Genomic DNA, 17,589 nt, shown 5'->3' with positions numbered 1-17,589 from the left:
CTCATGTATCTCGTACCTAGTGTTTCTTTTTAGGTTTGCTATTTTTCAAATTCTATATTTATTAAGTTATGCAGGCTTGTATGCACAACAAGGCTAAATAATTATACAAACTTTTCTCAATCTAAATAGTGTACTTTGGTAGAATTAAAAAAACAAGTGTAGTGCAGGTCTATGATGATTTTTAGTGCTACTATCATCTAGTTCTGATTCTGATTCTGTCTTGGTTAAATCCTAAGTAGTCCTGATTTTGAACTGTTGTAGTCCTGTTTTAATTCCGGATCAGTTTTGGGTCTGGTTGAATTGGGGTTTAGTCCTCGTGTCTTGATACAGCCCCGATTTTGTTCTGCCTTGCTGCTTAATTAAAAAACTAGTTTAAGGTGTCCTGCACATGTGATATATATTTTTCCCTATAAGAAGTCATTCTTTTTTGAACCAAACTCAAAACAGAGCCTATTAATTTTTCAGTCATTTCTAACCCCCCCCCCCAAAAAAAAAAAAAAAAAAAAAATCCCACATGCATACTACCCTTTAGGGCTAAACCCCGGGTGTTTCAAATGTCTTCCACTGCAACCCCTGTTTTCCTAACCAGAAGCGGGGTTCAATACACGTGCACGACTCATTCGTGACTGGGATTGGCCGACAGCCCTTCGCTAAGTCCCGCCTCTCGCTTTACGTCAGCAGTGTCTGTGGAGGACTGCAAGAGCGGACGGAGAGCCGCACTGCACGCTGACAAGCCAGGACAGGGCGAGGCGGCGGTCCCGGTGTATGCCCCCATCCATCATCGCTATGGGAATTACCACAGCGTTGTCTGTGAAGCAGACCCTCACCTCGCATCTAAAACCGGTTCACCTGGAGACACAGACTATAAAACACTGCAGTGGAGACTGTCGCTGCTCAGAGCCGGGCTCAGCTTCTCTCCTCCGGTAAACTGAGGAGGACGATGATGATGATGATGACTAACATCTATAGATGAGAAGTCTTTCTCAGGCCGTCACCTTGGACCTCTGCTCGACCTTCATCTGTATACTCTAAATGAGGACCATGCCTGCCATGTGTGTATCCGCAGTGGTGAGTACATCCCATTTCAATTCACCTCCGTGCATGTTTTTCTTTCTTTCTAAGTACTGCTCTAGCAGGTTCTTCATTTAAAGGGCCAGTGCCTGTTTTTTTGCCCCCTGCTCTGATTCAACTTAAAATGAATTATCCAAATTTCTTTAAGAGTTGACACGTGAAGAATTTATTTCGTTATTTTTTCACTCATTTATTATTTTTTCAGTTCAACGTTTGAAAACTGTGTCACGAGTCTCAGTCAGTGGAAAGATGGAGAAAGAAATGCCACTCAACAGTCTGTTGTTTAGCCCTGTTGCACTGCGAACAATTAAAACGTCAGTCAGCGGAGTTTAAACTGATAGGTTTTTGTCACAGCTGATAAAGAATATGGCTCTAGATATTTAAACACACAAACAAATAATTAAATAATTTAAAACTGTAAAAAAAAAGTAATGGTTGTTTTACAAATGTTTTACAATTCCACTTGATTTTCATTTTAAAAAGTCAAAGTATTATTATTATTATTATTATTATTATTATTATTATTATGGCCATCACTCAAGTTTTAGGGATGGGTGAGCTGATGTTTTCATGCATTTTAATATAGTTAGTGTCATCATTCCAGCCTTCGGGCAGATGAGACTGTGCCTTTGTCTCCTCCCAGTCATGTTGACATGTGCTAAAAAAGAGTGAAGTGTTTCCCTCAGTAGACATCATACTTATTTCATCAGGGCAATTTTATGGAGTTCATAGCTTCGTGCTTGGTGTATTTCTAGCGTTTAAAAAAATAATTTATTTGAAAAAAAAGCTTTTGCCATGATTATATATTATATTTGATTTTTATTTTCAAACGATTTAAAGCTTTAAACCCCTGCTTTACTGCAGTGGTTAATGCATGTGACTAAGGGGTAATAACAATTTAACATCTCCACTAGGAGTTTCAAACAAGCAATTAAAAAGTACCATCTGCTATGATCTACTGCAATGCAATATAAAAGGTTTGGAGCATGCTGGCAGGACTAACACACAATTTATACTTAACACTACTGCATGGCTACACCTCTTTGCAAGGGTCTGTCTGTGTGATGTTAATGGTGTCATCTAATTATCTCCATAAGAACTGATTTGTGTGGACCTTACACGTGTTAGGCTACAAACACTGTCAGCTGCATTCTGTCTATTATATATCTATTTATGCATTTTTTTAAAAAAAGTGTCCCAACAAAAGTGAGATCAGGTTTAGTTCGAGTTGTTGCATGAAACTTTAGTTGTTGCTTTGAATTTGCCAGTTGCCTGTGTCATGTCATGTTGCCTGTTGGAAAACAGACAGACAACTGCTAGGGTAATGGCATGTTTTACAATGTATTGCATTAGACTAGTCTGCAATGGATGATGTAAAGTACAGATACAACTTCAAATCCTGGGTTTGGTCATTAATAAACATGCTCAGGTTTTGGGTTTCACTTTTAAGCTTTTATGCTTTTTTTTCTTCTTTACAACATATTTTAAAATAAGACCACAGCCAATGTAAAAGTAAAATCTCTAAAATGTATAAAAAGTAAAGCCAATGCAAAGTGCCTTAAACACGTTTTCTGTTTATTGGCCACCAAGGTTTGATGCTTAGCAAAAAACTTGCAATGGAATCTTATAGAAGTCTATAGGAAAATGGCTTTCTGCCTTTATCCATGGAAACACTTTCCTACTTAACTTATGGGCTCAGTAAATTGTGCATTTATGACACGCCCCTTTCTCATCACATCTAGTTTCAAAAGACCAGGATGTGAAAACTGTGAAAACACTCAGCCTGATGCTTCAAAACATGAGATTATAAATCATTGTCCAATAGTGAATGATATCACAAGAAATTCACCTTGTATGATACCAGAGACAGTTTAAGAGAGAGGCATGGCATGTGAAAAGTCAGACATTAGCAAAGATGGCAGTGACATACAAAAAAATAAATAAACACTTTTAATTATGTAATTTTCCATTTTGTTCTGCGGTGATGTTAAATGGAATCCAGCCATTAATAATATCATGACAACTAATTAACTTCCTTGAGCAGTTATTTTGAAGCATTTTCTAAATTAACTAGTGGCCATCCACCAGCTCCCAGAGAAGAGTTGTGTAAACAAGTCGTGTGTGAATATTATTCACACTCACCTTTTTTTAATGCAGTACAGACTGCGTGTTTTCACAGGATGAATTTGTGGAATTAATGTTTTTGGATCATACTTGATTTTTCAGATTGTTTGGACGCAAAAAACAGATCTGACCAATGAGAACATTTGGTGCGCTCGTAGTTCAAACGTACATTGGTACTGAACATACAACGATATATAAATAGTTAAATATTACTATTTTACATCAGACCCGAGATCAGATAGAATCAGTTAGAACCTGTTGTGGTCCCAACTCTGTCACGAAAAGCTTAAACTGACCCACTGACATCCTAAAATATGCACAAAAGTGTTATAGCTTTAACTCATGGATCAAACCATGAACTTCTCCCTGGTGCTGCCTTCTTGTGAGAATTGGATGAACCATGAATCTCTGTTTTTTTCTTTTTCAGGACCGGCTCATCATCACTTTACATTTTTTCACAGTGCATTTTTCGAGGACAAATTTTTCTAAACACTCAATGCTGCTGATGTTTCTATATGTTACCCAACAAATTTGCATCCAAAATTTCGGGATTCTGTGACATTTTTTCACTAGGTGGCCTTTAGGGTTCAGCTTTAGTAGGGTTAGGGATAGATTGAGAAACGAGAACAAATTCTGTTTGTGTATGCCAACTAAAAAATCCATACTTCAATTGGCATTAATAGCATCCCCAGGCTTCTACCTTTCTACCTATAAAACCCGGAGAGCAGTCAAATGGTGGAAGTGGAAGCTAAATTGGCTAGTCATTCATATGTATATTAGGTCGTTACCTAGGAATTCTGGAGGGAGGGGAGTGGGGGTGAGTGATTGAGGGGGTGGGGGAGTGGAGTGTTTCAGTTTGCCATCTTAGGGAGAAATCAACACATGTCCTTTGTATGTCCTTTGTTGCTGACATTTATTGATGAAAACAGTACAAAAAACCAACCATTTGTACACATATTTACAAATAATGATAAAAAGTGAGTGAGTACATTTCAACATTTTCAGCAATCACTCACAATCCTGGCACTGCCACGGTATCTGTCGTCTGCATTTACCACATGTGTACCTGTAGCAGTGAACACATCGCACAGTGGCCTGATTTTTTTTGCATCTGTGTACTTGGATTTTAGGTCGCAAGCCACCCAAAACTTGATCCCAAACTTGTCAGGTTTACTTGCAATATACTGCAGGAAACAGCACCGAGTCTTTGATGGGAAAAGCTGTTCATCAACGGTGATATGTAGACCAGGGTTGTAGCACGTGATGCAGTTGGTGACAAATGATCCCCACACACTGGAAATTGCAGCGAACTTATCAGTCTTTGCTCGATCACTGCGGGTGGACTTGTCATCAAAGCGTAGGTGTTGCATGATGTCTTGGAAGCGGTTTCGTGCCATAGTTCCAATTATCTGTGGGTTTCCCAGGTTTGCTGACCAGCAGTCATTTACCGATGGAACCCTGTAAACCCCCCGCAAGATGACAATTGCAATAAATGCCATTAGTTCAGGGAGGTCCATGAACCAATGAACATGCACTGCACTTAGCCTAATCCTTCATTGAAGAATCTTCATTGAAGAATCCTCTCCAAGGAAAGAAAATTCATCGCCCTGAAGAATCCTCTGGTGTACGGACCTCCTCTCCAAGGAAAGAAAATGCAGAGAAGACTCACTACTCAGCAGGCGTTGGAAATGATCCTGACGGAAGTCGACCCTTGTGACTCGGATGGAGAAGACCTAGCAGTTCAGCCGGATTCGGACTCAGAGCTGTCTGATCAGTCTTCCGGTTAGTTTCATTTCATGTTATTTCCTTTTTCATTTCAAACAAGTAAGTGGATGTAGTTAGTAAGTAAGATATTTCAGACATTATTCTGATACAGAGGAGGAGATACTGGAATTATAATTAGTATCTATGCATGCATTTGTGATTTTGTTTGACCTTCCCATTTTGCTCACAATTTGAATTTGTTCACACTGCAGATGAGGAGACTGCTTCTCCACCGAAAAAGAGAGCTTGTTTGGGGACTGAGACAGCGAAAGATGGCACAGTGTGGCGTGAAGAACATGTGGGGACCCGTCTCCCTTTCACCCCAATAGAACCGTACGCTGCAGATGGAGAGCCAACGGCTAAGGCCAGGAGAAGTATCTCGAGTCGCCTTCAGAGCTTCCTGTGTTTCGTCACTCTTGACATGCTTTGTAGCATTCAAGAATGGACTATTCAACATGCACAGCAAACGGAGCATGTTCATTGGTTCATGGACCTCCCTGAACTAATGGCATTTATTGCAATTGTGATCTTGCGGGGGGTTTGCAGGCTTCCATCTGTAAATGACTGCTGGTCAGCAAACCTGGGAAACCCACAGATAATTGGAATTATGGCACGAAACCGCTTCCAAAACATCATGCAACACCTACGCTTTGATGACAAGTCCACCCGCTGTGATCGAGCAAAGACTGACAAGTTTGCTGCAATTTCCAGTGTGTGGGGATCATTTGTCACCAACTGCATCACGTGCTACAACCCTGGTCTACATATCACCATTGATGAACAGCTTTTCCCATCAAAGACTCGGTGCTGTTTCCTGCAGTATATTGCAAGTAAACCTGACAAGTTTGGGATCAAGTTTTGGGTGGCTTGCGACCTAAAATCCAAGTACATTTGCAATGTCTTCCCAGATCTTGGCAAGGACCCCAGTCGTCCCACTGGGGAGAGACTTTCTGAAAATGTAGTAATGAGGCTGATGGAACCATTCCTAGACAAGGGCAGAAATGTTACCACGGACAATTTCTTCACATCGCTTTCACTTGCGCAAAAACTTCTTGGACGGAAAACCACCATCCTCGGCACAGTCAACAAGATTCGCAGGGAAATTCCTCAATCCACTAGACAGACAGATCGCAATGAATTCACCACTCAGGTATGCCACTCCACACCGAGCCCTGGAAAAAGGGCCACGTGTCAGGTCAAACACAGATGCAAAAAAAATCAGGCCACTGTGCGATGTGTTCACTGCTACAGGTACACATGTGGTAAATGCAGACGACAGATACCGTGGCAGTGCCAGGATTGTGAGTGATTGCTGAAAATGTTGAAATGTACTCACTCACTTTTTATCATTATTTGTAAATATGTGTACAAATGGTTGGTTTTTTGTACTGTTTTCATCAATAAATGTCAGCAACAAAGGACATACAAAGGACATGTGTTGATTTCTCCCTAAGATGGCAAACTGAAACACTCCACTCACAGTTGGTGACAAATGATCCCCACACACTGGAAATTGCAGCAAACTTGTCAGTCTTTGCTCGATCACAGCGGGTGGACTTGTCATCAAAGCGTAGGTGTTGCATGATGTTTTGGAAGCGGTTTCGTGCCATAATTCCAATTATCTGTGGGTTTCCCAGGTTTGCTGACCAGCAGTCATTTAGAGATGGAACCCTGGTAACCCCCCGCAAGATGACAATTGCAATAAATGCCATTAGTTCAGGGAGGTCCATGAACCAATGAACATGCTCCATGCACCACTCAGCAGGCCATTTGTAAATATGTGTACAAATGGTTGTTTTTTTGTACTGTTTTTATCAATAAATCTCAGCAACAAAGGACATACACCCATGTGTGTTGATTTCTCCCTAAGATGGCAAACTGAAACACTCCAAGTTGGTGACTTTTGGAGATTTGTTTCCCTGGATGATTGAGAATGCATCAAGATGAAACACAAAAGGAAGCTCACCGCTTTTAGCAGCTCCCCCACCCCCTCAATCACTCACCCCCACTCCCCTCCCTCCAGAATTCCTAGGTAACAACCTAATATACATATGAATGACTCCAGCATTTGACTGACCGCTCTCCGGCTTTTAAAGGTAGAAACGCAAAATGATGACTCCGCGGGGGTCTAAGGTAGAAAACCAAAATGACTGCTCTCCGGGGGTCTAAGTGTTAAAATATGAAATGACAGATGGCCATCTTTCCCTGAGCTTGCCTAGTTCTGTCGGCGGTTTCTTCCTGTTAAAAGGGAGTTTTTCTTTCCCACTGTTGAAAAGTGCTTGCTCATAGGGGATTGTATGATTGTTGGGAGTCTTTACCCTACAATATAAAACGCTTTGAGGCAAGTGTTGCTGTGATTTGGCACTATTTGAATGTCTAAAAGAGTAACCCATTTTATTAATTTAATAAGACAGACTACAGTCAATCAATAGCAACATAAAAAAACTACATCACTTAATTTATTGACTGCATCCATCAATTTTTTATTTAAATTATTAGATTAGTGCTTACTGATTAGTGCTAATGACATAAAATCATCGGTACTGCTGAATGGCGACCCCAGCTAATGGCATATTTCAGTACTGTTTAACCTCAAACACTCTAAAAAACCCCAAATATTCTTGCAACACTTGAAAACAAACACAATGAGCTCATCAGGCAGTCCTGCCATTATTCACTCATTAGCAATAAACTCAATAAGCATCTACAGGAATAATCATTGCTGCCTATTGTGAGTGATATGTTCAGCGCGACTGAATCCAAACAGAGTCTCTTTCTCCCAGTGAGCAGTGACACGAGGATATGCAGCAACAGGTGCTGGGTAAATGTGTGTGTGTGTTCGCTGGTTAATAAGACCATGTGCAGGTGCAAGCATGTGTGTTTGTGCTCACTGTTTGTTTGCTAGTGTGTGTCTATCCATGCATGTTTGCTTATGTGCATTACTTAAATTTGGATAGTAGTTACAGTCTAATGTTGTCTGCCACAAACATCCTACCCATGTAGTGTATGCACGCACCTTGTTACATAACAGTTTCAAGCACACACACACAAAACACGCACAACATCCTAAACAGTAACTGATTGTTTCTGTCATGACCGACTGTGTGCAGTTAATGAAGTCATTTATTAAAATGAGTCATGTATTTCTATTATGTAAAAAAAATGCGAGGTTGATGCATGGAAAACTTCTCACCGACAGTCCACTTCCTGTTCTGTGGTAATCCTTGTAAGCACTAATCATAAGTCTTGTCACAGGATGTGTTCACGTTGTGTAGCACAGCTGCAGTAGCTTCAGATCACAAGTCTCGAAGACAGTCACTATGCCTCTGACGGGGTGAAAGCGGTCACACGTTGCATATTTTACCTGCATGTTTTTGACCATTGGTGGGATGTGTAAAAGCATTTAAATGTGCTTCTGTCTGTCTGGGGTGGCTGTAGCTCAGGTGGTAGAGCAGGTCAGCTATTAACTGGAAGGTTAGGAGTTCAATTCTTGAGCAAGATACTAACCCCATGTTGCCCTCCGATGCATCCATTGGAGTATGAGTGTTAGATAGTGAGCACTTACAGCTTAGAAAAAGTGAATGAATTAGTTGTATTGAGTGCTCAGACAGAGTAGAAAAGCGCTATATAAGAACCAGTCCATTTTGCACATATTTCAGGTCAGTGGGTTCATTTGGAATTTGTGTAATTTGGAATTTGCCATATTTACTTCAGCATAAATATTTAAGCCTTAATTTAAAGTCTTGCATAGAGCATTGCAAAGTCCAGTACTGTATTGATTTTGGGAAATACATTAGAATGAATAGCTATGACTCAACAGTTTTGCCTCAGCATCCACAAAAGCATTTACTCACAAAGCACTTCTAGTATCCAGTAAATCTTTGAACTTGAACTAGTGCAGCACTCACGGTTAATGGAAACCTTATATGGGATTGTTTTTTCAATAAACCTAAGTTAGGAACCACTGGTTACTAAAAGTAACCAACTGTCAATTTCTAGGGATAAAAAATGTAACTATCGCAGGGACAAAAAATGCAGTTTCTCTACTGGCGAGGAAGTGAGTCAGTCCCTATAGACTCCTATGCTAAAATGCCTGGCTTTTTAGAACAGTGATTAACAGTGATTAGCCTGGTACAAACAATTGTCTTGAGGGCTTTACATATCAAGAACATCACCTTTCAGATGCAAACGTCTTGTGTAACAGATCAAACACCACACCAAAAGCCTTGTGTTTTTGGAAAAATTCATCTTTGTTGAGCATGTTAAGGCAAGGCAAGTTTATTTGTATAGCACAATTCAACAACAAGGTGATTCAAAGTGCTTTACAGAGACATTAGAAACAAAAACAAATAAAAAGCATGATTTAAAATTGATTAAAACAAGCAAACAAACAAACTAATTAACAAACAAACAAAACAGTATATAAAATCAAAACAGATAAAATCAGAACAATAGATAAAATCAGTAGTTAAATGTAAGTTTTGAAATTTAAGCTTAAAAGTGTGGATTTGGTGCTTTATTCAAATGCAGCTGAGAACAGGTGAGTCTTCAACCTGGATTTAAATAAACTGAGTGTTTCAGCTGATCTGAGGCTTTCTGGGAGTTTGTTCCAGATATAAGGAGCATAAAAGCTGAATGCAGCTTCTCCGTGTCTGGTTCTGACTCTGGGAACTGATAAAAGACCGGATCCAGATGACCTGAGGGATCTGGAAGGTTCATACTGGGTCAGGAGGTCACTGATGTATTTTGGTCCTAAACCATTCAGAGCTTTATAGACCAGCATCAGAACTTTAAAGTCCATCCTCTGACGGACAGGCAGCCAGTGTAAGGACCTCAGAGCTGGACTGATGTGGTCCACTTTTTTGGTCTTAGTGAGGACGCGAGCAGCAGAGTTCTGAATGAGCTGTAGTTGTCTGACTGATTTTTTTTAGGTAGACCTGTAAAGATGCTGTTACAGTAGTCAAGCCTACTAAAGATGAATGCATGGACTAGTTTTTCCAGGTCCTGTTGGGACATCAGATCTTTTATCCTTGATATATTCTTGAGGTGATAGTAAGCTGACTTTGTTATTGTCTTAATGTGTTTTTCTAAGTTTAGGTCTGCATCCATCACTACACCCAAATTTCTCGCCTGGTTTGTGGTTTTTAGGTGTATAGATTGAAGTTCTCTGGTGACCTGTAATCGTTTTTCTTTGGCGCCAAAGACTATTACCTCAGTTTTGTTTTTGTTTAGCTGGAGAAAATTGTGGCACAGCCAGTCATTAATTTCCTCAATGCATTTACCAAGAGCCTGTACAGGGCCTTGGTCTCCTGGTGACATTGTGATATATATTTGTGTGTCATCTGCATAGCTGTGGTAGTTTATTTTGTTGTTCTTTATAATCTGTGCCAGTGGGAGCATGTAAATGTTAAACAGAAGGGGTCCCAAGATGGAACCTTAGGGAACTCCACATGTGATACTTGTCTGCTCAGATGTGAAGTTACCTATTGATACAAAGTATTTCCTGTTTTCTAAGTATGTTTTGAACCAGTTTAGTACAGTTCCTGAAAGACCTGCCCAGTTCTCCAGTCGTTTGAGTAATATGTTGTGGTCAACTGTATCAAATGCTGCACTGAGATCCAGTAAAACTAAGACTGACATTTTTCCACTGTCTGTATTCAGACATATGTCATTGAACACTTTGGTCAGAGCGGTTTCAGTGCTGTGATTCTGTCTAAAACCTGACTGGAAGGCATCATAGCAGTTATTCTGTTTTAAGAAGTAATTGAGCTGTTGAGAAACTGCTTTTTCAATGATCTTACTTAAAAATGGGAGATTTGAGATCGGCCTGTAGTTGTTCATTTGTGTCTTGTCAAGATTGTCCTTTTTCAGTATAGGTTTTATTACAGCAGTTTTTAGTGGTTCTGGAAACACGCCTGATATTAATTAAAGAAAAGTTGGCGATCTGTAACAGGTCTGACTCCAAAGTCTTTGAGACCTTTTTGAAAAAACTTGTTGGCAGGACATCTAAACAGCAGGAGGAGGAGTTCAGTTGACCTAAGATGTCCTCCAGGTCTTTGCTGTTAATAGGGTGAAACTGTTTCATGGTGTTTAAACAGTTTTTCGGTGGACACAGTACATATTCTGGATCTGCTGTTGATGTACCAATTGCTTGTCTAATTTTTTGGATTTTTTCTGTGAAGAATTTGGCAAAGTCATTGCAGGCCATGGTCGAATGAAGTTCAGCTGCCACTGACACAGGAGGGTTTGTTAGCCTGTCAACTGTAGAAAATAAGACCCGAGCATTATGGCTGTTTTTAGTGATGATGTCAGAGAAGTAGGACCTCCTTGCACTCCTCAGTTGTAAATTATAATTGTGAAGTTTCTCTTTATAGATGTCATAATGAACCTGGAGGTTTGTTTTTCTCCATCTGCGCTCAGCTTTCCTACACTCTCTTTTTTCATTTTTTACCAGTGTGGAGTTTCTCCATGGAGACTTTTTCCTTCCAGAGATAACCTTCACCTTAATGGGAGCAATAGTGTCCATTACATTTAACATTTTAGCATTGAAGCTATTGATGAGCTCATTGACTGACCCTCTGGACAGGTCAGGTGTTAATGGGAAGACCTGGTTAAAAATTGCACTACTGTGTTCAGTTATACACCGTTTTGTGATCACTGTTGTTGATATATTTATGTGGGCTGAGATTTTACTTTCAAAGAAAACACAGTAATGATCAGACACGCCCACATCAGACACAGTAACCTTTGAAATGCTCAGGTCCTTGGATATCAGTAGGTCAAGAGTGTGTCCTCTATTATGTGTGGCCTCTGTTACATGCTGAGTCAGCCCAAAGTTGCCCAGAGTGTTACTCAGGTCTTTAGTCCCTTTGTCCTGAGGGTTGTCCACATGGATGTTAAAATCCCCAACAATAATTACACAGTCGAAATCAACACAGATCACAGACAGCAGTTCACTGAGGTCATTAAAAAAGTCTGTGCAGTATTTGGGAGGCCTGTAAACATTAAGAAACACAACTTTGGATGGGGCCTTCAGCTGTAAAGCCACATATTCAAAAGACTGAAAACTTCCAGGAGATAGCTGCTTACATTGAAATGATTCATTAAATAAGACAGCGATCCCCCCTCCTCTCCTGCTCACCCTGGCCTCACTGATAAAACTGTAGTTAGGAGGGGTCGTCTCGATGAGAACAGCTCCACTGTTACTTTGGTCCAACCAAGTTTCAGTTAAAAACATAAAATCAAGGCTGTGCTCAGTGATTAAATCATTAATTAAAAATGTTTTCCCAGCTACAGATCTAACGTTTAATAAAGCCAACTTAAGTGTTTTAGAGGTATTACTTGTCCCTCGTGTTTGGGAACAGTCTGTGGCACACAAGGTATGTTTACTATGTTTAAAGATCTTTTAGAGTGCAGCTCTCTGTGTTTTGACCAGGCCACATGTCTCCTTCTGTCACCTAAAAGTACAGAGATTTTAAAACCTTCTAGTAAACAGGGTCCCAGCTTCTCCTGGGAAAAGTCACCACTGCCATAATCCTCGCAGCCCGGACCCTCCACACATCACACATCAGACTTCGGAGACAGAGCATGAAGGTGGTAAGGAGGAACTAAGGGGGGCGAGGCTGAGCAATGTGACTTCGATTGCTCTGTTGACGGTGGGGCTCGATGGCGAACCTTTGGCCGCTCTGGTGGGGGGTTTATGGGGGACAAAAAGGGATTGGGCCGGGGGGTAGATCTGAGCCCAGCATTGACCCACTCCATCATCTCCTCAGTGAATTTCAGGTGTGGGGAGGAGGGAGAAAGGGAGGGGGAGGAGGGTGATGGGGGTGATGGCCTGTCAGGGGTTTGGGGGACTGGGGAAGATCGTGGTCCCTGGTCCTGGTCCTGGTCGTTGGTGTTGTTGAGAGAGTTGGAGGCAAATAGGGACCCCTCTTCTTGCCTCAGATGTCTCTCCTTTCTGAGGCTCTTCCCGGGTGGGGGCAGATGGAGCTCCTCCTCAAGGTTTCTGCTGGGCTTTGTCTGTTCTTGGAGTACTGTTTGTTCCTCTTTATGAGATAACTCCTCGTTTATCTCAGCCTTGGCACCAAGCACAGATGGATGACGTATGGAATAAAACAAGTTGGAGGTGAACAGTTTCACCCCTGACTTGTTAAAATTAAATCCATTTGCTTTAAACAGATGCCTGCGTTCCCAAAAAATAAAGTTGTTGATGAGAGTGGTCAGTACATGCTGATATAAGCCATTTATTCAGTGTAAATAACCTGCTGAATCTCTCGTCTCCTCCTCTGACGGGTGGTACAGGTCCACTGATGAATACAGCTGCATTCAGAGAGTTTACAGTATTTAGTAATCCAGTAAAGTCCCGTTTCAGAACCTCCGACTGTTGTTTGGACACATCGTTTGACCCTGTATGCAGAACAATGTTTGTCACAGTTGGATATTCATCTGCAATTTGAAGAATTCTCTCCTTCAGGTTGTTGACCATATCCTTAGGAAAGCAGAGGACTTTAGTGTTCTTACCGCACATCCTTTGTACATCTTTACGGCAGAGTCACCCACAATCAGAGTTTCAGGCCTAGCCTTTAGCTTTCCCTGTGGTCTTTTACTTTTCAACAGATTTTCGGACCTTACTTTGCTGCTTTTAGATGGATGGTTGTCCGATATAGATCCAGGGTCCTTTGATAGTGGAGCAAATCTGTTCTGCAGTTTCACATTCAGTTGTTTTGGAGGTTTGTTGTTAACCTTCCTATTCACGGTTGTCCAGTCCTGTTTCCTCTCGTATACAGGGGTAGAAGAGCTTCTCTGTCTCGTAGGAAGTGAAGGCCCGTCGGTTTCAGAGATTTCAGCTCGCTGTGCTCTGCCCGTGATACGTCCTCCCCCTTCCAGGAGACATGATTTATGTCTTGGTTTTGCACCAAGACAGTCCAAGGGGGGATTATCACTTGAGGATTTATAATAATGCACAGAGTCTACTTTCTTGGTCATGTTATCTGTGCTCCTTAGCTGTGTACTAGCTTGCTCATCGCCATTGTTTTGAATCAAAGGCAAGGTTGTTTCATTTCCACACAGTCCATTTACCTCCACGTTTACTTCTAAGCGATGAATTTTTGTCTCCAGGGCCCTATTTCAGGAAGCCGGTTTAGTGCAAACTCTCAGTAAGTATACCCTGAGTTAACGAAAACTCTGGGTTTTCAGTTTCACAAAGCGAGTTTAGATTAATTCTGAGTGAGTTACTATGACGACACACTCCGTGAAGCTAACCTGCTCCCTAGCAGGTTTACTTCAACTAACCCTGACCTTCTCCGCCTCTTTGTCGGAAACCTGACTGTAGGAAGTGTCAGACATGGCGTGTCCCTTCCTTGAAGAGCCAGTAGATGTTGAAGCCCAAATTCTCCGCAGAGCTCTCCGCCGGGAGAGAGTGATTAGAGCGCGTTTGGACATTTTATCATTTCCTGATGATTTCCTGTGTGAACGTTACCGTTTTTCAGCACAATCTATAATTTATTTGAATAACATCCTCAGGCCTAATATTGCTCATGTGACACATCGCGGACATTCTCTCAGTTCTGTACATATTATTTGTATTGCACTTCGTTTGTGGTGTTCCCCGGTCATAGACCCACAAGATTTATCAAAGAGGGATGCCACAAAATTGCAGGTATCAGGATGAACGAAACTTAATTCATGATGTGGTGATACTTGAACTACTACTTAAATTTTACATTTATTTTCAGGGTTCCCAGGCGTGATTGGCTGTACAGATGGCACTCACATTCCAATCATTGCTCCTTCAGTAAATGAAGGAGACTATGTGAACAGGTAGTCTTTCCACAGCATTAATGTACAGGTACATAGTTCCCTGTAGCATTTCAAACTAACAAATTATTTCATTATAGTAATGGATGCTAATTTGTGTTCTCTGCACTGTGAAGAACATATGTGATGCTGCCAACATTATCACAAATGTGGAAGCCAACTGCTCAGCCTCTGTGAGTGGTGGTGGTGGAGGACCCCCACCTGTTTTTCGGGCCTCCGCTTTTTTTTCTGTTGGCTATAACGGGTCACATTTGAGCATACAGAGTAAGCAAATATGTACTTGTAATGTGCTCAGATAATTTCAGTAAGTGCTTACAGAGGGGAAATTAATGTAGCCTCTAACTGCAATTGATTTACATAGGACAAACATATGAGGTGCCGTAAGGGACATTATTACTGAAACGCTCTCACACACACAACTGAAACGCTCTCACACACACAACTGAAACGCTCTCACGCACACTACTGAAACGCTCTCATGCACACTACTGAAATGCTCTCACACATACAACTGAAACGCTCTCACACACACAACTGAAACGCTCTCACACACACTACTGAAACGCTCTCACACACACTACTGAAATTTTAGCTCTCACACACACTACTGAAACGCTCTCACACACACTACTGAAACGCTCTCACACACACTACTGAAATTTTAGCTCTCACACACACAACTGAAACGCTCTCACACACACTATTGAAACGCTCTCACACACACTACTGAAATTTTAGCTCTCACACACACTGCTGAAACGCTCTCACACACACAACTGAAACGCTCTCACACACACTACTGAAACGCTCTCACACACACTACTGAAATGCTCTCACACACACTACTGAAATTTTAGCTCTCACACACACAACTGAAACGCTCTCACACACACAACTGAAACGCTCTCACACACACAACTGAAACGCTCTCACACACACTACTGAAATTTTAGCTCTCACACACACTACTGAAATTTTAGCTCTCACACACACAACTGAAACGCTCTCACACACACAACTGAAATGCTCTCACACACACAACTGAAACGCTCTCACACACACTACTGAAACGCTCTCACACACACTACTGAAATTTTAGCTCTCACACACACAACTGAAACGCTCTCACACACACAACTGAAACGCTCTCACACACACAACTGAAACGCTCTCACACACACTACTGAAACGCTCTCACACACACTACTGAAATTTTAGCTCTCACACACACTACTGAAACGCTCTCACACACACTACTGAAACGCTCTCACACACACTACTGAAATTTTAGCTCTCACACACACTACTGAAACGCTCTCACACACACAACTGAAACGCTCTCACACACACAACTGAAACGCTCTCACACACACTACTGAAACGCTCTCACACACACTACTGAAATTTTAGCTCTCTCACACACAACTGAAACGCTCTCACACACACAACTGAAACGCTCTCACACACACTACTGAAACGCTCTCACACACACTACTGAAACGCTCTCACACACACTACTGAAATTTTAGCTCTCACACACACAACTGAAACGCTCTCACACACACTACTGAAATTTTAGCTCTCACACACACAACTGAAACGCTCTCACACACACTACTGAAACGCTCTCACACACACTACTGAAATTTTAGCTCTCACACACACTACTGAAACGCTCTCACACACACAACTGAAACGCTCTCACACACACAACTGAAACGCTCTCACACACACTACTGAAACGCTCTCACACACACTACTGAAATTTTAGCTCTCACACACACAACTGAAACGCTCTCACACACACTACTGAAACGCTCTCACACACACTACTGAAACGCTCTCACACACACTACTGAAATTTTAGCTCTCACACACACAACTGAAACGCTCTCACACACACAACTGAAACGCTCTCACACACACTACTGAAACGCTCTCACACACACTACTGAAATTTTAGCTCTCACACACACAACTGAAACGCTCTCACACACACAACTGAAACGCTCTCACACACACTACTGAAACGCTCTCACACACACTACTGAAACGCTCTCACACACACTACTGAAACGCTCTCACACACACTACTGAAATTTTAGCTCTCACACACACAACTGAAACGCTCTCACACACACAACTGAAACGCTCTCACACACACTACTGAAACGCTCTCACACACACTACTGAAACGCTCTCACACACACTACTGAAATTTTAGCTCTCACACACACAACTGAAACGCTCTCACACACACTACTGAAATTTTAGCTCTCACACACACAACTGAAACGCTCTCACACACACAACTGAAACGCTCTCACACACACTACTGAAATTTTAGCTCTCACACACACTACTGAAACGCTCTCACACACACTACTGACAAACCAAGTCATTTCAGTTGAACAGGAAGGCATTTCAGTTGAACAGGAAGGCATTTCAGTTGAACAGGAAGGTGTTTCAGTTGAACAGGAAGGCATTTCAGTTGAACAGGAAGGCATTTCAGTTAAACAGGAAGGTGTTTCAGTTGAACAGGAAGGCGTTTCAGTTAAACAGGAAGGCATTTCAGTTGAACAGGAAGGCATTTCAGTTAAACAGGAAGTTAATTCTTGACAAGGAAACTGAAGGAAAAAGTGTTAGATTTCAAACAAACCACTACACAGATGTCTACTCAGCAACCTGTTAGTTAGGGGTGGGTTTTTATAATCGATTTATTGATTAAAATCGATTCTGGCTTGGATAACGTGAAATCGATTCATTAAAATCCTGAATCGATTCTTTTTTTTTTTTTTTTTTTTCCGCCTGTCC

The 17,589-nt window shown here is 41.4% G+C and overlaps 1 protein-coding gene across 1 annotated transcript in view; it reads left to right on the top strand.

Moving 5' to 3' along the window:
• Positions 1 to 720: 720 nt before the first annotated feature.
• tnfrsf21 (tumor necrosis factor receptor superfamily, member 21) overlaps positions 721 to 17,589 on the top strand; it is a 228,138-nt gene continuing 211,269 nt past the window's right edge. The window contains exon 1 of the mRNA XM_080883525.1: positions 721 to 1,068. Coding sequence (XP_080739651.1) covers positions 1,033 to 1,068 — 36 coding nt within the window. The 5' untranslated portion in view covers positions 721 to 1,032. The remainder of the gene's footprint in view (positions 1,069 to 17,589) is intronic.

The sequence above is a fragment of the Rhamphochromis sp. 'chilingali' genome (genome assembly GCF_963969265.1).
Source record: "Rhamphochromis sp. 'chilingali' genome assembly, chromosome: 5".
In the NCBI taxonomy this organism is placed as follows: domain Eukaryota; kingdom Metazoa; phylum Chordata; class Actinopteri; order Cichliformes; family Cichlidae; genus Rhamphochromis; species Rhamphochromis sp. 'chilingali'.
This window is presented reverse-complemented; position numbering and strand designations above follow the sequence as displayed.